Source organism: Mustela putorius, unplaced genomic scaffold (genome assembly GCF_011764305.1).
Source record: "Mustela putorius furo isolate JIRA1106 unplaced genomic scaffold, ASM1176430v1.1 tig00000692_pilon_pilon_pilon, whole genome shotgun sequence".
NCBI lineage: Eukaryota > Metazoa > Chordata > Mammalia > Carnivora > Mustelidae > Mustela > Mustela putorius.
The window spans coordinates 67,133-80,362 of NW_025421446.1; the positions used below are offsets into that span (position 1 = coordinate 67,133).

At 39.3% G+C, this 13,230-nt stretch overlaps 1 protein-coding gene across 1 annotated transcript; it reads right to left on the reverse strand.

Annotated features, from left to right (window-relative positions):
* Positions 1–11,339: 11,339 nt before the first annotated feature.
* Positions 11,340–12,828, reverse strand: LOC101694328 (elongation factor 1-alpha 1-like). The gene has a single exon (XM_045083048.1). It carries the CDS (start codon positions 12,770–12,772, stop codon positions 11,384–11,386), a length of 1,389 nt encoding a protein of 462 aa, XP_044938983.1. The 5' UTR covers positions 12,773–12,828; the 3' UTR covers positions 11,340–11,383.
* Between the last annotated feature and the right edge of the window lie 402 nt (positions 12,829–13,230).

A 13,230-nucleotide genomic window follows, 5' to 3' on the forward strand; every position in this document is an offset into this window, starting at 1 on the left:
TTCTGAACTATGACTCATGTCAGATACTTTTCTTTGTCTTCATTGTTGTCTCCCAAGTTCAAATAGCCCTCCTTCCTTCCTTGGACTTCTGCAGCACCACCTAACAGAAATCCTTGCTTCTGCTTTTGCTCCTCTACCCTCTGTTTTCTAAGCAGCAGCATATTACTTCTTAAAGACATAAAAACCAATCATGTTGGACTTTTGAGTAAAACTCTGAGTAAAAGCTCTGTGTCAGGAAGTCTCACAAAGCTGTTCTAGAGAAAACAGGAATGGCCATCATCACCATTTTATGCTCAATCTAATATGTTTAACAGGACTGTACTGCTACTCACCTTTTATCACTTAGCTCTTCTGTAGGGAAGAAACTATGATGTTTACCTGCCCCAAGTTGAGCAAGACCTTATATTCCAGTGGGTGGAATCCAGTGGGTCAAAACAAAACAAAACAAAAGTGAAACAAAACTGGTTATTCCCGCTGTGTCAACTGCAGAGGGCGCTGTGAACGTCAGTGTGTTTATGACCCCAGGCTGAGTTAGTGGACTGAGTTAATGCACAACATTTGCTGACTTGTTAAATTAGTCTACCTGGGAACGGTTAAGATGGACTGAGTGAGTGAGTGAGCCAGGTCATGTGATACACAGTTCAAGGAAGACATTTCCTGACCATGGTGTGTCTGTGTGTTGGCCCTCTCTTCACAGCCAGTCTGGAGATGACTCACGACAGCTCAGCTCCCTCTAGCTAGTTTGTGTAGTTTCACTGAGGGTGCTGTCACATCTGTAATACTGGGTAATCTAGAAAATACTGAAGAGTAAGGATAATTTTGCTGATTGGGATGAGTGATAAGCAGCTGTGCATAATGGGGAAAAAAGCACTATATTTAGGGTCAAGAGCTTTTTAAATGAGCCATAGGAAATTAATACTCAGTTCTTTAGTGATAAATTGGGCCTTATAAATGCCCTTAAAAATTATATTTATTTACTTATTTGACAGAGAGAGAGAGAGAGAGTACAAGTAAGCAGAGGGTGGGAGAAACAGGCTCTCTGCTGAGCAGGGAGCCTGATGGGGGACTCGATCCCAGGATCCTAGGATCATGACCTGAGCCAAAGGCAGCCACTTAACTGACTGAGCCACCCAGGTGTGCAATAATGCTCTTTTAAAGGGCTGTAGTAAAGATTACTGGATGAGATAAATGTCTGTAGCAGTACCTTGACCCGTGCCTGACCTGTAAAAGCTTAAGAACTAACTGGCTGTGGCTAGAAGCTTGTAGATTATGGCTTTGGCTCTTCTAAATACTTGTAACCTCTTTACCTGAATCAGCAAGGGGGAATTCCAAACTGAAACTTCTCAAAAGCTGCTTTTTTCATTTCCTTAGAGAGATGGCAGTGACCAGGGAGGAGAAAAGAAGTGGAAGTGGTTTGTGGAAGGATGAAGGGGTTATAAACAGAGTCTGTCAGGAAGTAACCCAGGTTTTTTTTTTTTTTTTTTTGATCCTTGAGGATCCATTTACTGCTTCTGAAAGGAAAACAGTGTCAAGAGACATCTTTCTGCTCATTATGCCCTTCCCTTGGGGGTCTACCATAATTTTTGTGTGTGTGTGTGTTTGTGTGTCCTCTACAAGTTGAAATATTGTCTTTGTTTTAAATCTCACATAGGTAGAACGATATATTAACAAATCAATTAATTGCCTCATTAATTAGCCAAACCACAAATCTATCTCCAACTTCCCTAAGTGTTCCCCTTTGAAATTCCTACATCATAGGAATTTCCTGACATCACTTCCCAGGTAACCACTGATCTATGTCTTGCTATAGATGTTTGTACTTTTCATATATATATGTACATATATATGTATATGGAATACATATTTGGAATGTATATGGAATACATATATGTATATGGAATCATACCTTACTTTTTTTTTGGTTTAGTTTTTTTTTCACTCAGCACAAGTATTTTGAGATAAATCCATGTTGTTGTATCTATTGAGGCATTATTTCTTTTTCTTGCTGAGTCATATTCTGTTATATGGACAGACAGGAATTTGCTCATGTGTTTGGGCTTTTGATGGATGTTCGGGTCGCTTCCAATTTTGTGTCATTATGAATAAAACTGCTAGGAACATTAATGTATAAGAGTTTGTATGTCACATGCTTTTTTCTCCTAGGTAAGTAGCTAGGGGTGTAACAGCTTTATGAAATGGTAGATACATGCTTACAATTTTAAGATAATGGCAAACTGTTTACCATTATATATTCACACTAGCAGTATTTGAGAGCTCTGGTTCCTTTATATCACCACCAACATTGGTAGAGTTGTTCTTTTTAATTGTAGTGATTCTGGTATACATATGGTGGTAGCACATCATGGTTTTAATTTGTAATTCCTTAATGAGAAGTGACGTTGAAAAGATTTTCATTTGCTTATTTTATATTTGTATATGTTCTGTTCTGTGTGTGCTCAAATATTTTTCCATGTTTTAGTTGGGTCATTTGTTTTCTTATTATTGATATTTTGAGTGTTTTTAAAAAAGATATATTCTAGTTGCAAGTCCTTCAACAGATATAAGCTTTGACAATATTTCCTCCTAGTCTGTGGCTTCTGTTTTCATTCTCTTGACAGTTTTTTTCCAAGAGCAGATATTTTAAATTTGGTGGAGTCCAGGTTAGGAATTTGTTGTTTAAATGCTTTTGGTGTTGTACTTAAGAAGTTTGCCTAAGCCAGAGTCAGAAGGATTTCCCCCTGTGTTAGTATTTTATGTATCCTATAGTTTCAGGTTTTATAATTGATGACCCATTTTGAGTTCATTTTTATGTATTTTGAGAGGTTGTTGAGATACTAAATTTATTTTTCTGATATGGGCATTCAGTTATTCCAGCACCATGTTTTAAAATTACTATCCTTTCACCACTCAATTGCTTTTGTTGGAAATCAGAACTATTTCTGGATGCTGTTTTCTTCCATTGATCTATTAGTTTAATTTAATGTCAATGCCACATTATTTTGATCATTTGTACTTTTATAATACATCTTAAACAGTGTTACTCCAACTTTGTCTAGTGTAAATCTTTTGCATTTCCAGATAAATTTGAAAATTAGCTTTCCAATTTCTCCCAAAAAAGTCCCACTGGGATTTTGATTGAGATTTCATTGAATCCATAGATCATTTTGGGAATAATTGATATCTTTTAAAAAAAATTTTAAATTTATTTTCAGTGTAACAGTATTCATTGTTTTTGTACCACACCCAGTGCTCCATGCAATCCGTGCCCTTTCCAATACCCACCACCTGGTTGCCCCAACCTCCCACCCCTTGCCCCTTCAAAACCCTCAGATTGTTTTTCAGAGTCCATAGTCTCTCATGGTTCACCTCCACTTCCAATTTCCCTCAACTCCCTTCTCCTCTCTAACTCTCCTTGTCCTCCATGCTATTTGCTATGCTCCACAAATAAGTGAAACCATGTGATAATTGACTCTCTGCTTAACTTATTTCACTCAGCATAATCTCTTCCAGTCCCGTCCATGTTGCTACAAAAGTTGGGTATTCATCCTTTCTGATGGAGGCATAAAACTCCATAGTGAATATGGACTACATCTTCCTTATCCATTCATCCGTTGAAGGGCATCTTGTCTCTTTCCACAATTTGGCGATCATGGCCATTGCTGCTATAAACATTGGGGTACAGATGGCCCTTCTTTTCACTACATCTGTTTCTTTGGGGTAAATCCCCAGTAGTGCAATTGCAGGGTCATAGGGAAGCTCTATTTTTAATTTCTTGAGGAGTCTCCACACTGTTTTCCAAAGTGGCTGCACCAGCTTGCATTCCCACCAACAGTGTAAGAGGGTTCCCCTTTCTCCACATCCCCTCCAACACATGTTGTTTCCTGTCTTGCTAATTTTGGCCATTCTAACTGGTGTAAGTTGATATCTCAATGTGAATATGGATGCTAAGATTCTCAACAAGATTCTAGCAAACAGGATACAATAGCACATTAAACATATTATCCACCATGACCAGGTGGGATTCATTACTGGGCTACAAGGATGGTTCAGCATTTGCAAATCAATCAATGTGATAGAACAAATTAATAAGAGAAGAGAGAAGAACCACATTGTCCTCTCAATTGATGCAGAAAAAGCATTTGACAAAATCCAGCATCCATTCCTGATTAAAATGCTTCAAAGTATAGGGATAGAGGGAACATTTCTGAACTTCATCAAATCTATCTATGAAAGACCCACAGCCAATATCATTCTCAATGGGGAAAAGCTTGCAGCCTTCTCGTTGAGATCAGGAACATGACAAGGATGCCCACTCTCACCACTCTTGTTCAACATAGTATTAGAAGTCCTAGCAACAGCAATCTGACAACAAAGAGAAATAAAAGGTATCCAAATTGGCAATGAAGAAGAGAAACTCTCTCTCTTCACAGATGACATGATTCTTTACATGGGAAAACCACAACACTCCGCCCCAAACTACTAGAACCATAAAACAATTCAGCAATGTGGCAGGATACAAAGTCAATGTACAGAAATCAGTGGCTTTCTTATACACTAACAATGAAAATACAGAAAGGGAAATTAGAGAATCGATTCCATTTACTACAGCATCAAGAACCATAAGATACCTGGGAATAGACCTAACCAAAGAGGTAAAGGATCTGTACTCAAGGAACTACAGAACACTCATGAAAGAAATTGAAGAAGACATAAAAGATGGAAGGCCATTCCATGCTCTTGGATTGGAAGAATAAACATTGTTAAAATGTCTATACTGCCTAGAGCAATCTATACTTTTAATGCCATTCTGATCAAAATTCCACCGGTATTCTTCAAAGAGCTGGAGCAAATAATCGAAAAGTTTGTATGAAATCAGAAGAGACCCCTAATTGATAAGGAGATGTTGAAAAACAAAAATAAAACTGGGGGCATCATGTTACCTGATTTCAAGCTTTACTACAAAGCTGTGATCACCAGGACAGCATGGTACTGGCGTAAAGACAGACACATAGACCAGTGGAACAGAGTAGAGAGCCCAGATATGGACCCTCAACTCTACGGGCAAATAATCTTTGAGAAGGCAGGAAAAAATATACAGTGGAAAAAAGACAGTCTCTTCAATAAATGGTGTTGGGAAAACTGGACAGCTATATGCAGAAGAATTAAACTCGATCATTCTCTTACACCGTACACAAAGATAAACTCAAAATGGATAAAAGACCTCAATGTGAGGCAGGAATCCATCAGAATCCTAGAGGAGAACATAGGCAGTAACCTCTTCGATATCAGCCACAGCAACTTCTTTCAAGATATGTCTCCAAAGGCAAAGGAAACAAAAGCGAAAATAAACTTTTGGGACTTCATCAAAATCAAAAGTTTCTGCACAGCAAAGGAAACAGTCAAGAAAACAAAGAGGCAACCCACGGTATGGGAGAAGATATTTGCAAGTGACAGTATAGACAAAAGGTTGATATCCAAGATCTATAAATAACTTCTCAAACTCAACACACACAAAGCCGATAATCATATTGAAAAATGGGCAGAAGAAATGAACAGACACTTCTCCAATGAAGACATACAAATGGTTATCAGACGCATGAAAAAATGTTCATCATCACTAGCCCTCAGGGAGATTCAAATTTAAACCACATTGAGATACCACCTTAGGACTTAGAGTGGCCAAAATTAGAAAGAATTGATATCTTAACCCTACTGAATTTTCCAACCCATAAACAAGTTGTATCTTTACAGTTAAATACCTCTTTAATTTCTCTCAAATATGTTTTGTTATTTCCATTGTATAATTTTTTCATCTTTTATCAATTCTGTCTGTATTCAATATATTTTGATGTCATTGTAGCTGGAATTATTAAAAAACTCAATTTCTACAACATTAGAATAATTGGGATTCCAGAAGAAGAAGAAAGAGAGAGGGGAGCAGAAGGTATACTGGAGAGAATTATTGGGGAGAATTTCCCCAATATGGCAAAGGGAACGAGCATCAAAATTCAGGAGGTTCAGAGAACGCCCGTCAAAATCAATAAGCATAGGCACACACCCCGTCACCTAATAGTAAAATTTACAAGTCTCAGTGACAAAGAGAAAAGCCTGAAAGCAGCCCGGAAAAAGAAGTCTGTAACATACAATGGTAAAAATATTAGATTGGCAGCTGACTTATCCACAGAGACCTGGCAGGCCAGAAAGAGCTGGCATGATATTTTCAGAGCACTAAATGAGAAAAACATACAGCCAAGAATACTATACCCAGCTAGGCTATCATTGAAAATAGAAGGAGAGATTAAAAGCTTCCAGGACAAACAACAACTGAAAGAATTTGCAAACACCAAACCAGCTTTACAGGAAATATTGAAAGGTGTCCTCTAAGCAAAGAGAGAGCCTACAAGTGGTAGATCAGAAAGGAACAGAGACCATATACAGTAACAGTCACTTTACAGGCAATACAATGGCACTAAATTCATATCTCTCAATAGTTACCCTGAATGGTAATGGGCTAAATGCCCCTGTCAAAAGACACAGGGTATCAGAATGGATAAAAAAACAAAACCCATCTATATGTTGCCTCCAAGAAACTCATTTTAAGCCCGAAGACACCTCCACATTTAAAGTGAGGGGGTGGAAAAGAATTTACCATGCTAATGGACATCAGAAGAAGGCTGGGGTGGCAATCCTTATATCAGATCAATGAGATTTTAAGCCAAAGACTATAATAAGAGATGAGGAAGGACACTATATAATACTCAAAGGGTCTGTCCAACAAGAAGATTTAACAATTTTAAATATCTATGCCCCCAACGTGGGAGCAGCCAACTATATAAACCAATTAATAACAAAATCAAAGAAACACATCAACAATAATACAATAATAGTAGGGGACTTTAACACTCCCCTCACTGAAATGGACAGATCATCCAAGCAAAAGATCAGCAAGGAAATAAAGGCCTTAAATGACACACTGGACCAGATGGACATCACAGATATATTCAGAACATTTCATCCCAAAGCAACAGAATACACATTCTTCTCTAGTGCACATGGAACATTCTCCAGAATAGATCACATCCTCGGTCCTAAATCAGGACTCAACCGGTATCAAAAGATTGGGATCATTCCCTGCATATTTTCAGACCACAGTGCTCTAAAGCTAGAACTCAAGCACAAAAGGAAGTTTGGAAAGAACCCAAATACATGGAGACTAAACAGCATCCTTCTAAAGAATGAATGGGTCAACCGGGAAATTAAAGAAGAATTGAAAAAAATCATGGAAACAAATGACAATGAAAATACAACGGTTCAAAATCTGTGGGACACAACAAAGGCAGTCCTGAGAGGAAAATATATAGCGGTACAAGCCTTTCTCAAGAAACAAGAAAGGTCTCAGGTACACAACCTAACCCTACACCTAAAGGAGCTGGAGAAAGAACAAGAAAGAAATCCTAAGCTAAGCAGGAGCAGAGAAATCATAAAGATCAGAGCAGAAATCAATGAAATAGAAACCAAAAAGACAATAGAGCAAATCAACGAAACTAGGAGCTGGTTCTTTGAAAGAATTAATAAAATTGATAACCCCCTGGCCAGACTTATCAAAAAGAAAAGAGAAAGGACCCAAATAAATAAAATCATGAATGAAAGAGGAGAGATCACAACTAACACCAAAGAAATACAAACTATTATAAGAACATAGTATGAGCAACTCTACACCAACAAATTTGACAATCTGGAAGAAATGGATGCATTCCTAGAAACATATAAACTACCACAACTGAACCAGGAAGAAATAGAAAGCCTGAACAGACCTATAACCAGTAAGGAGATTGAAACAGTCATTAAAAATCTCCAAACAAACAAAATCCCAGGGCCAGACGGCTTCCCGGGGGAATTCTACCAAACATTTAAAGAAGAACTAATTCCTATTCTCCTGAAACTGTTCCAAAAAATAGAAATGGAAGGAAAACTTCCAAACTCCTTTTATGAGGCCAGCATCACCTTGATCCCAAAACCAGACAAGGATCCCATCAAAAAAGAGAGCTGTAGACCAATATCCTTGATGAACACAGATGCAAAAATACTCAACAAAATCCAAGCCAATAGGATTCAACGGTACATTAAAAGGATTATTCACCACGACCAAGTGGGATTTATTCCAGGGCTGCAAGGTTGGTTCAACATCCGCAAATCAGTCAATGTGATACAACACATCAATAAAAGAAAGAACAAGAACCATATGATACTCTCAGTAGATGCTGAAAAAGCATTTGACAAAGTACAGCATCCCTTCCTGATCAAAACTCTTCAAAGTGTAGGGATAGAGGGCACATACCTCAATATCATCAAAGCCATCTATGAAAAACCCACCGCAAATATCATTCTCAATGGACAAAAACTGAAAGCTTTTCCGCTAAGGTCAGGAACATGGCATGGATGTCCATTATCACCACTGCTATTCAACATAGTACTAGAGGTCCTAGCCTCAGCAATCAGACAACAAAAGGAAATTAAAGGCATCCAAATAGGCAAAGAACAAGTCGAATTATCACTCTTCGCAGATGATATGATACTATATGTGGAAAACCCAAAAGACTCCACTCCAAAACTTCTAGAACTCATACAGGAATTCAGTAAAGTGTCAGGATATAAGATCAATGCACAGAAATCAGTTGCATTTCTCTACACCAACAGCAAGAGAGAAGAAAGAGAAATTAAGGAGTCAATCCCATTTACAATTGCACCCAAAACCATAAGATACCTAGGAATAAACCTAACCAAAGAGGCACAGAATCTATACTCAGAAAACTATTAAGTACTCATGAAAGAAATTGAGGAAGACACAGAGAAATGGAAAAATGTTCCATGCTACTGATTTGGAAGAATAAATATTGTGAAAATGTCTATGCTACCTAAAGCAATCTACACATTTAATGCAATTCCTATCAAAGTACCATCCATCTTTTTCAAAGAAATGGAACAAATAATTCTAAAATTTATATGGAACCAGAAAAGACCTCGAATAGCCAAAGGGATATTGAAAAAGAAAGCCAACGTTGGTGGCATCACAATTCCGGACTTCAAGCTCTATTACAAAGCTGTCATCATCAAGACAGCATGGTACTGGCACAAAAACAGACACATAGATCAATGGAACAGAATAGAGAGCCCAGAAATAGATCCTCAACTCTATGGTCAACTAATCTTCGACAAAGCAGGAAAGTATGTCCAATGGAAAAAAGCCTCTTCAATAAATGGTGCTGGGAAAATTGGACAGCCACATGCAGAAAAATGAAATTGGACCATTTCCTTACACCACACACAAAAATAGACTCAAAATGGATGAAGGACCTCAATGTGAGAAAGGAATCCATCAAAATCCCTGAGGAGAACACAGGCAGCAACCTCTTCGACCTCAGCCACAGCAACATCTTCCTAGGAACATCGCCAAAGGCAAGGGAAGCAAGGGCAAAAATGAACTATTGGGATTTCATCAAGACCAAAAGCTTTTGCACAGCAAAGGAAACAGTTAACAAAATCAAAAGACAACTGACAGAATGGGAGAAGATATTTGCAAACGACATATCAGATAAAGGACTAGTGTCCAGAATCTATAAAGAACTTAGCAAACTCAACACCCAAAGACCAAATAATCCAATCAAGAAATGGGCAGAGGACATGAACAGACATTTCTGCCAAGAAGACATCCAGATGGCCAACAGACACATGAAAAAGTGCTCCATATCACTCGGCATCAGGGAAATACAAATCAAAACCACAATGAGATATCACCTCACACCAGTCAGAATGGCTAAAATCAACAAGTCAGGAAATGACAGATGCTGGCGAGGATGCGGAGAAAGGGGAACCCTCCTACACTGTTGGTGGGAATGCAAGCTGCTGCAGCCACTCTGGAAAACAGCATGGAGGTTCCTCAAAATGTTGAAAATAGAACTGCCCTATGACCCAGCAATTGCACTATTGGGTATTTACCCTAAAGATAGAAACGTAGTGATCCAAAGGGGCACGTGGACCCGAATGTTTATAGCAGCAATGTTCACAATAGCCAAACTATGGAAAGAACCTAGATGTCCATATCATGCTTAGTGAAATAAGTCAAGCAGAGAAAGACAACTATCATATGATCTCCCTGATATGAGGAAGTGGTGATGCAACATGGGGGCTTACATGGGTAGGAGAGGAATCAATGAAAGAAATGGGATTGGGCGGGAGACAAACCATAAGTGACTCTTAATCTCACAAAAGAAACTGAGGGTTGCTGGGGGGAGGGGGTTTGGGAGAAGGGGGTGGGATTATGGACATTAGGGAGGGTATGTGGTTTGGTGAGTGCTGTGAAGTGTGTAAACCTGGTGATTCACAGACCTGTACCCTTGGGGATAAAAATATATGTTTATAAAAATAAAAAATAAAAAAACTCAATTTCTGATAGTTCTAGGACTTATAGAAATATCATTGGTTTTGATTTCTTTATTTAATTTTCCAAGGATTTATTTAACAGAGATTGAGAGAGAGGGAGAGAGAGAGAGAGAATTCAGAATCAGGCTGAGCTACAGGCAGAGGGAGAGGGAGAAGGAGGCTCCTTGCTGAATGGAGAGCCTGACTTGGGGCTTGGTCCCAGGACCCTAGGATCATGACCTGAACCAAAGGCCGATTCTTAACTGACTGAAGAACCCTCTGCTTAACTGACTGAACCATCCAGGAGCCCCAACAGTTGATTTTTATATATAGTTCTTGTATCTTGAAATCCTGTAAGACTTGCTTATTAGTTGTAGTAGTCTTTTTTGTTGAATCTACTGGATTTTCTATCCAGATGGTCATGTGATGTCTAATTAACGACAGTATTCCTTCTTTCTTTCAATCAGAATGCCTGTTACTTTTTTGCTTTGCTTAATTGCACTAACATTTCCCACATGATGTTGAATAGAAGTGGCAAGAGCAGAATTCTTGTCTTGTTTCTGATTTTAGGGAGAAAGCATTCACTTTCACCCTTAATTATGATGTGAGATGTAGGTATTTGAAAGCATTCTTTACAGATCAAAGATGTTCTGAGTTTTTTTTTTTTTTTCTCATTAAACTTTTGTTTTAATGGGTCTCAAAATTCTGTGACAGATTTTTGGTCAAGTTGTTTCCATTAAAAAGTACTGATTTTAAAAACTAATAACTTAAAACTGCCACACACACACAAAAAAAACAAATGGTCCACAAAACATTCTCCTTTCCTTCTGAAGGTTTTACGATGCATTGTTATCATTAACCAGTCTTTTACTATTAAACTTAAATGGCCAATTGACACAAACAGTTCTGAGACGGTTCTTCCACCACTGATTAAGACTGGGGTGGCAGGTATTGGGGATAATATTCATTTAGCCTTCTGAGCTTTCTGGGCAGACTTGGTGACCTTGCCAGCTCCAGCTGCCTTCTTGTCCACTGCTTTGATGACACCCACAGCAACCGTCTGTCTCATGTCACGAACAGCGAAACGGCCCAGAGGAGGATAGTCAGAGAAGCTCTCAACACACATAGGCTTGCCAGGAACCATATCAACAATGGCAGCGTCACCAGATTTCAAGAACTTGGGACCATCTTCCAGCTTTTTTCCAGAACGACGATCTATCTTCTCCTTCAGCTCAGCAAACTTGCAAGCAATGTGAGCTGTGTGACAATCCAGCACAGGTGCATATCCGGCACTAATTTGGCCTGGATGGTTCAGGATAATCACCTGAGCTGTGAAGCCAGCTGCTTCCATTGGTGGGTCATTTTTGCTGTCGCCAGCCACATTGCCACGACGAACATCTTTGACAGATACGTTCTTGACATTGAAGTCCACATTGTCCCCAGGAAGAGCCTCACTCAAAGCTTCATGGTGCATTTCAACAGACTTGACTTCAGTTGTAACGTTGACTGGAACAAAAGTGACCATCATGCCAGGCTTAAGAACACCAGTCTCCACTCGGCCCACAGGGACAGTACCAATACCACCAATTTTGTAGACATCCTGGAGAGGCAGACGCAAGGGCTTGTCAGTTGGACGAGTTGGTGGCAGAATGCAATCCAGAGCTTCAAGCAGTGTGGTTCCACTGGCATTCCCATCTTTACGGGTGACTTTCCATCCCTTGAACCAAGGCATATTAGCACTTGGCTCCAGCATGTTGTCACCATTCCAACCAGAAATTGGCACAAATGCTACTGTGTCGGGGTTGTAGCCAATTTTCTTAATGTAGGTGCTGACTTCCTTAACAATTTCCTCGTATCTCTTCTGGCTGTAGGGTGGCTCAGTGGAATCCATTTTGTTAACACCAACAATTAGTTGTTTTACACCCAGTGTGTAAGCCAGAAGGGCATGCTCACGGGTCTGCCCGTTCTTGGAGATACCGGCTTCAAATTCACCAACACCAGCAGCAACAATCAGGACAGCACAGTCAGCCTGGGATGTGCCTGTAATCATGTTTTTGATAAAGTCTCTGTGTCCTGGAGCATCAATGATGGTCACGTAATACTTGCTGGTCTCGAATTTCCACAGGGAGATATCAATGGTGATACCACGTTCACGTTCAGCTTTCAGTTTATCCAAGACCCAGGCATACTTGAAGGAGCCTTTTCCCATCTCAGCAGCCTCCTTCTCGAATTTTTCGATAGTTCTTTTGTCGATCCCACCACATTTGTAGATCAGATGACCAGTAGTGGTAGACTTGCCCGAATCTACGTGTCCGATGACAACAATGTTGATATGAGTCTTTTCCTTCCCCATTCTGGTTTAGGAAGAGCGGTGGTTTTCACGACACCTGTGCTCTGGCGGAAAACCCGTTGCGAAAAAGATGTTCTGAGCTTTGCACAGTGACAGTATCATAACTGGTGAGGTTTCTGAGGTGTGATTATTGCTAATTGAAAGGTCTTCACAGGTTAAGAGGTTTCTCTCTATCCCCAGGTTGCTAGAACTTTTAACAGGAATGAGTGTTGGCTAGAATGTAGTTCAATATGGACAGGTATATTGTGTATTACCTAGACTCTTATGTGCCAAACTTGGGCATTGACATCACCTAACAGGGTTTAGATGGGAAAACTAATGTCCAATTTCAAACAACCCAGTTCTGAGAAAAGTGTTACCTGTACATTCCAATTGTTAGTAGAGAGTTTCCTGTATTAATGTTTCATTTTTAAGGGAAGTATCACATAAACATCAGCAATAATTAAGTCTCAGGAAGGTCC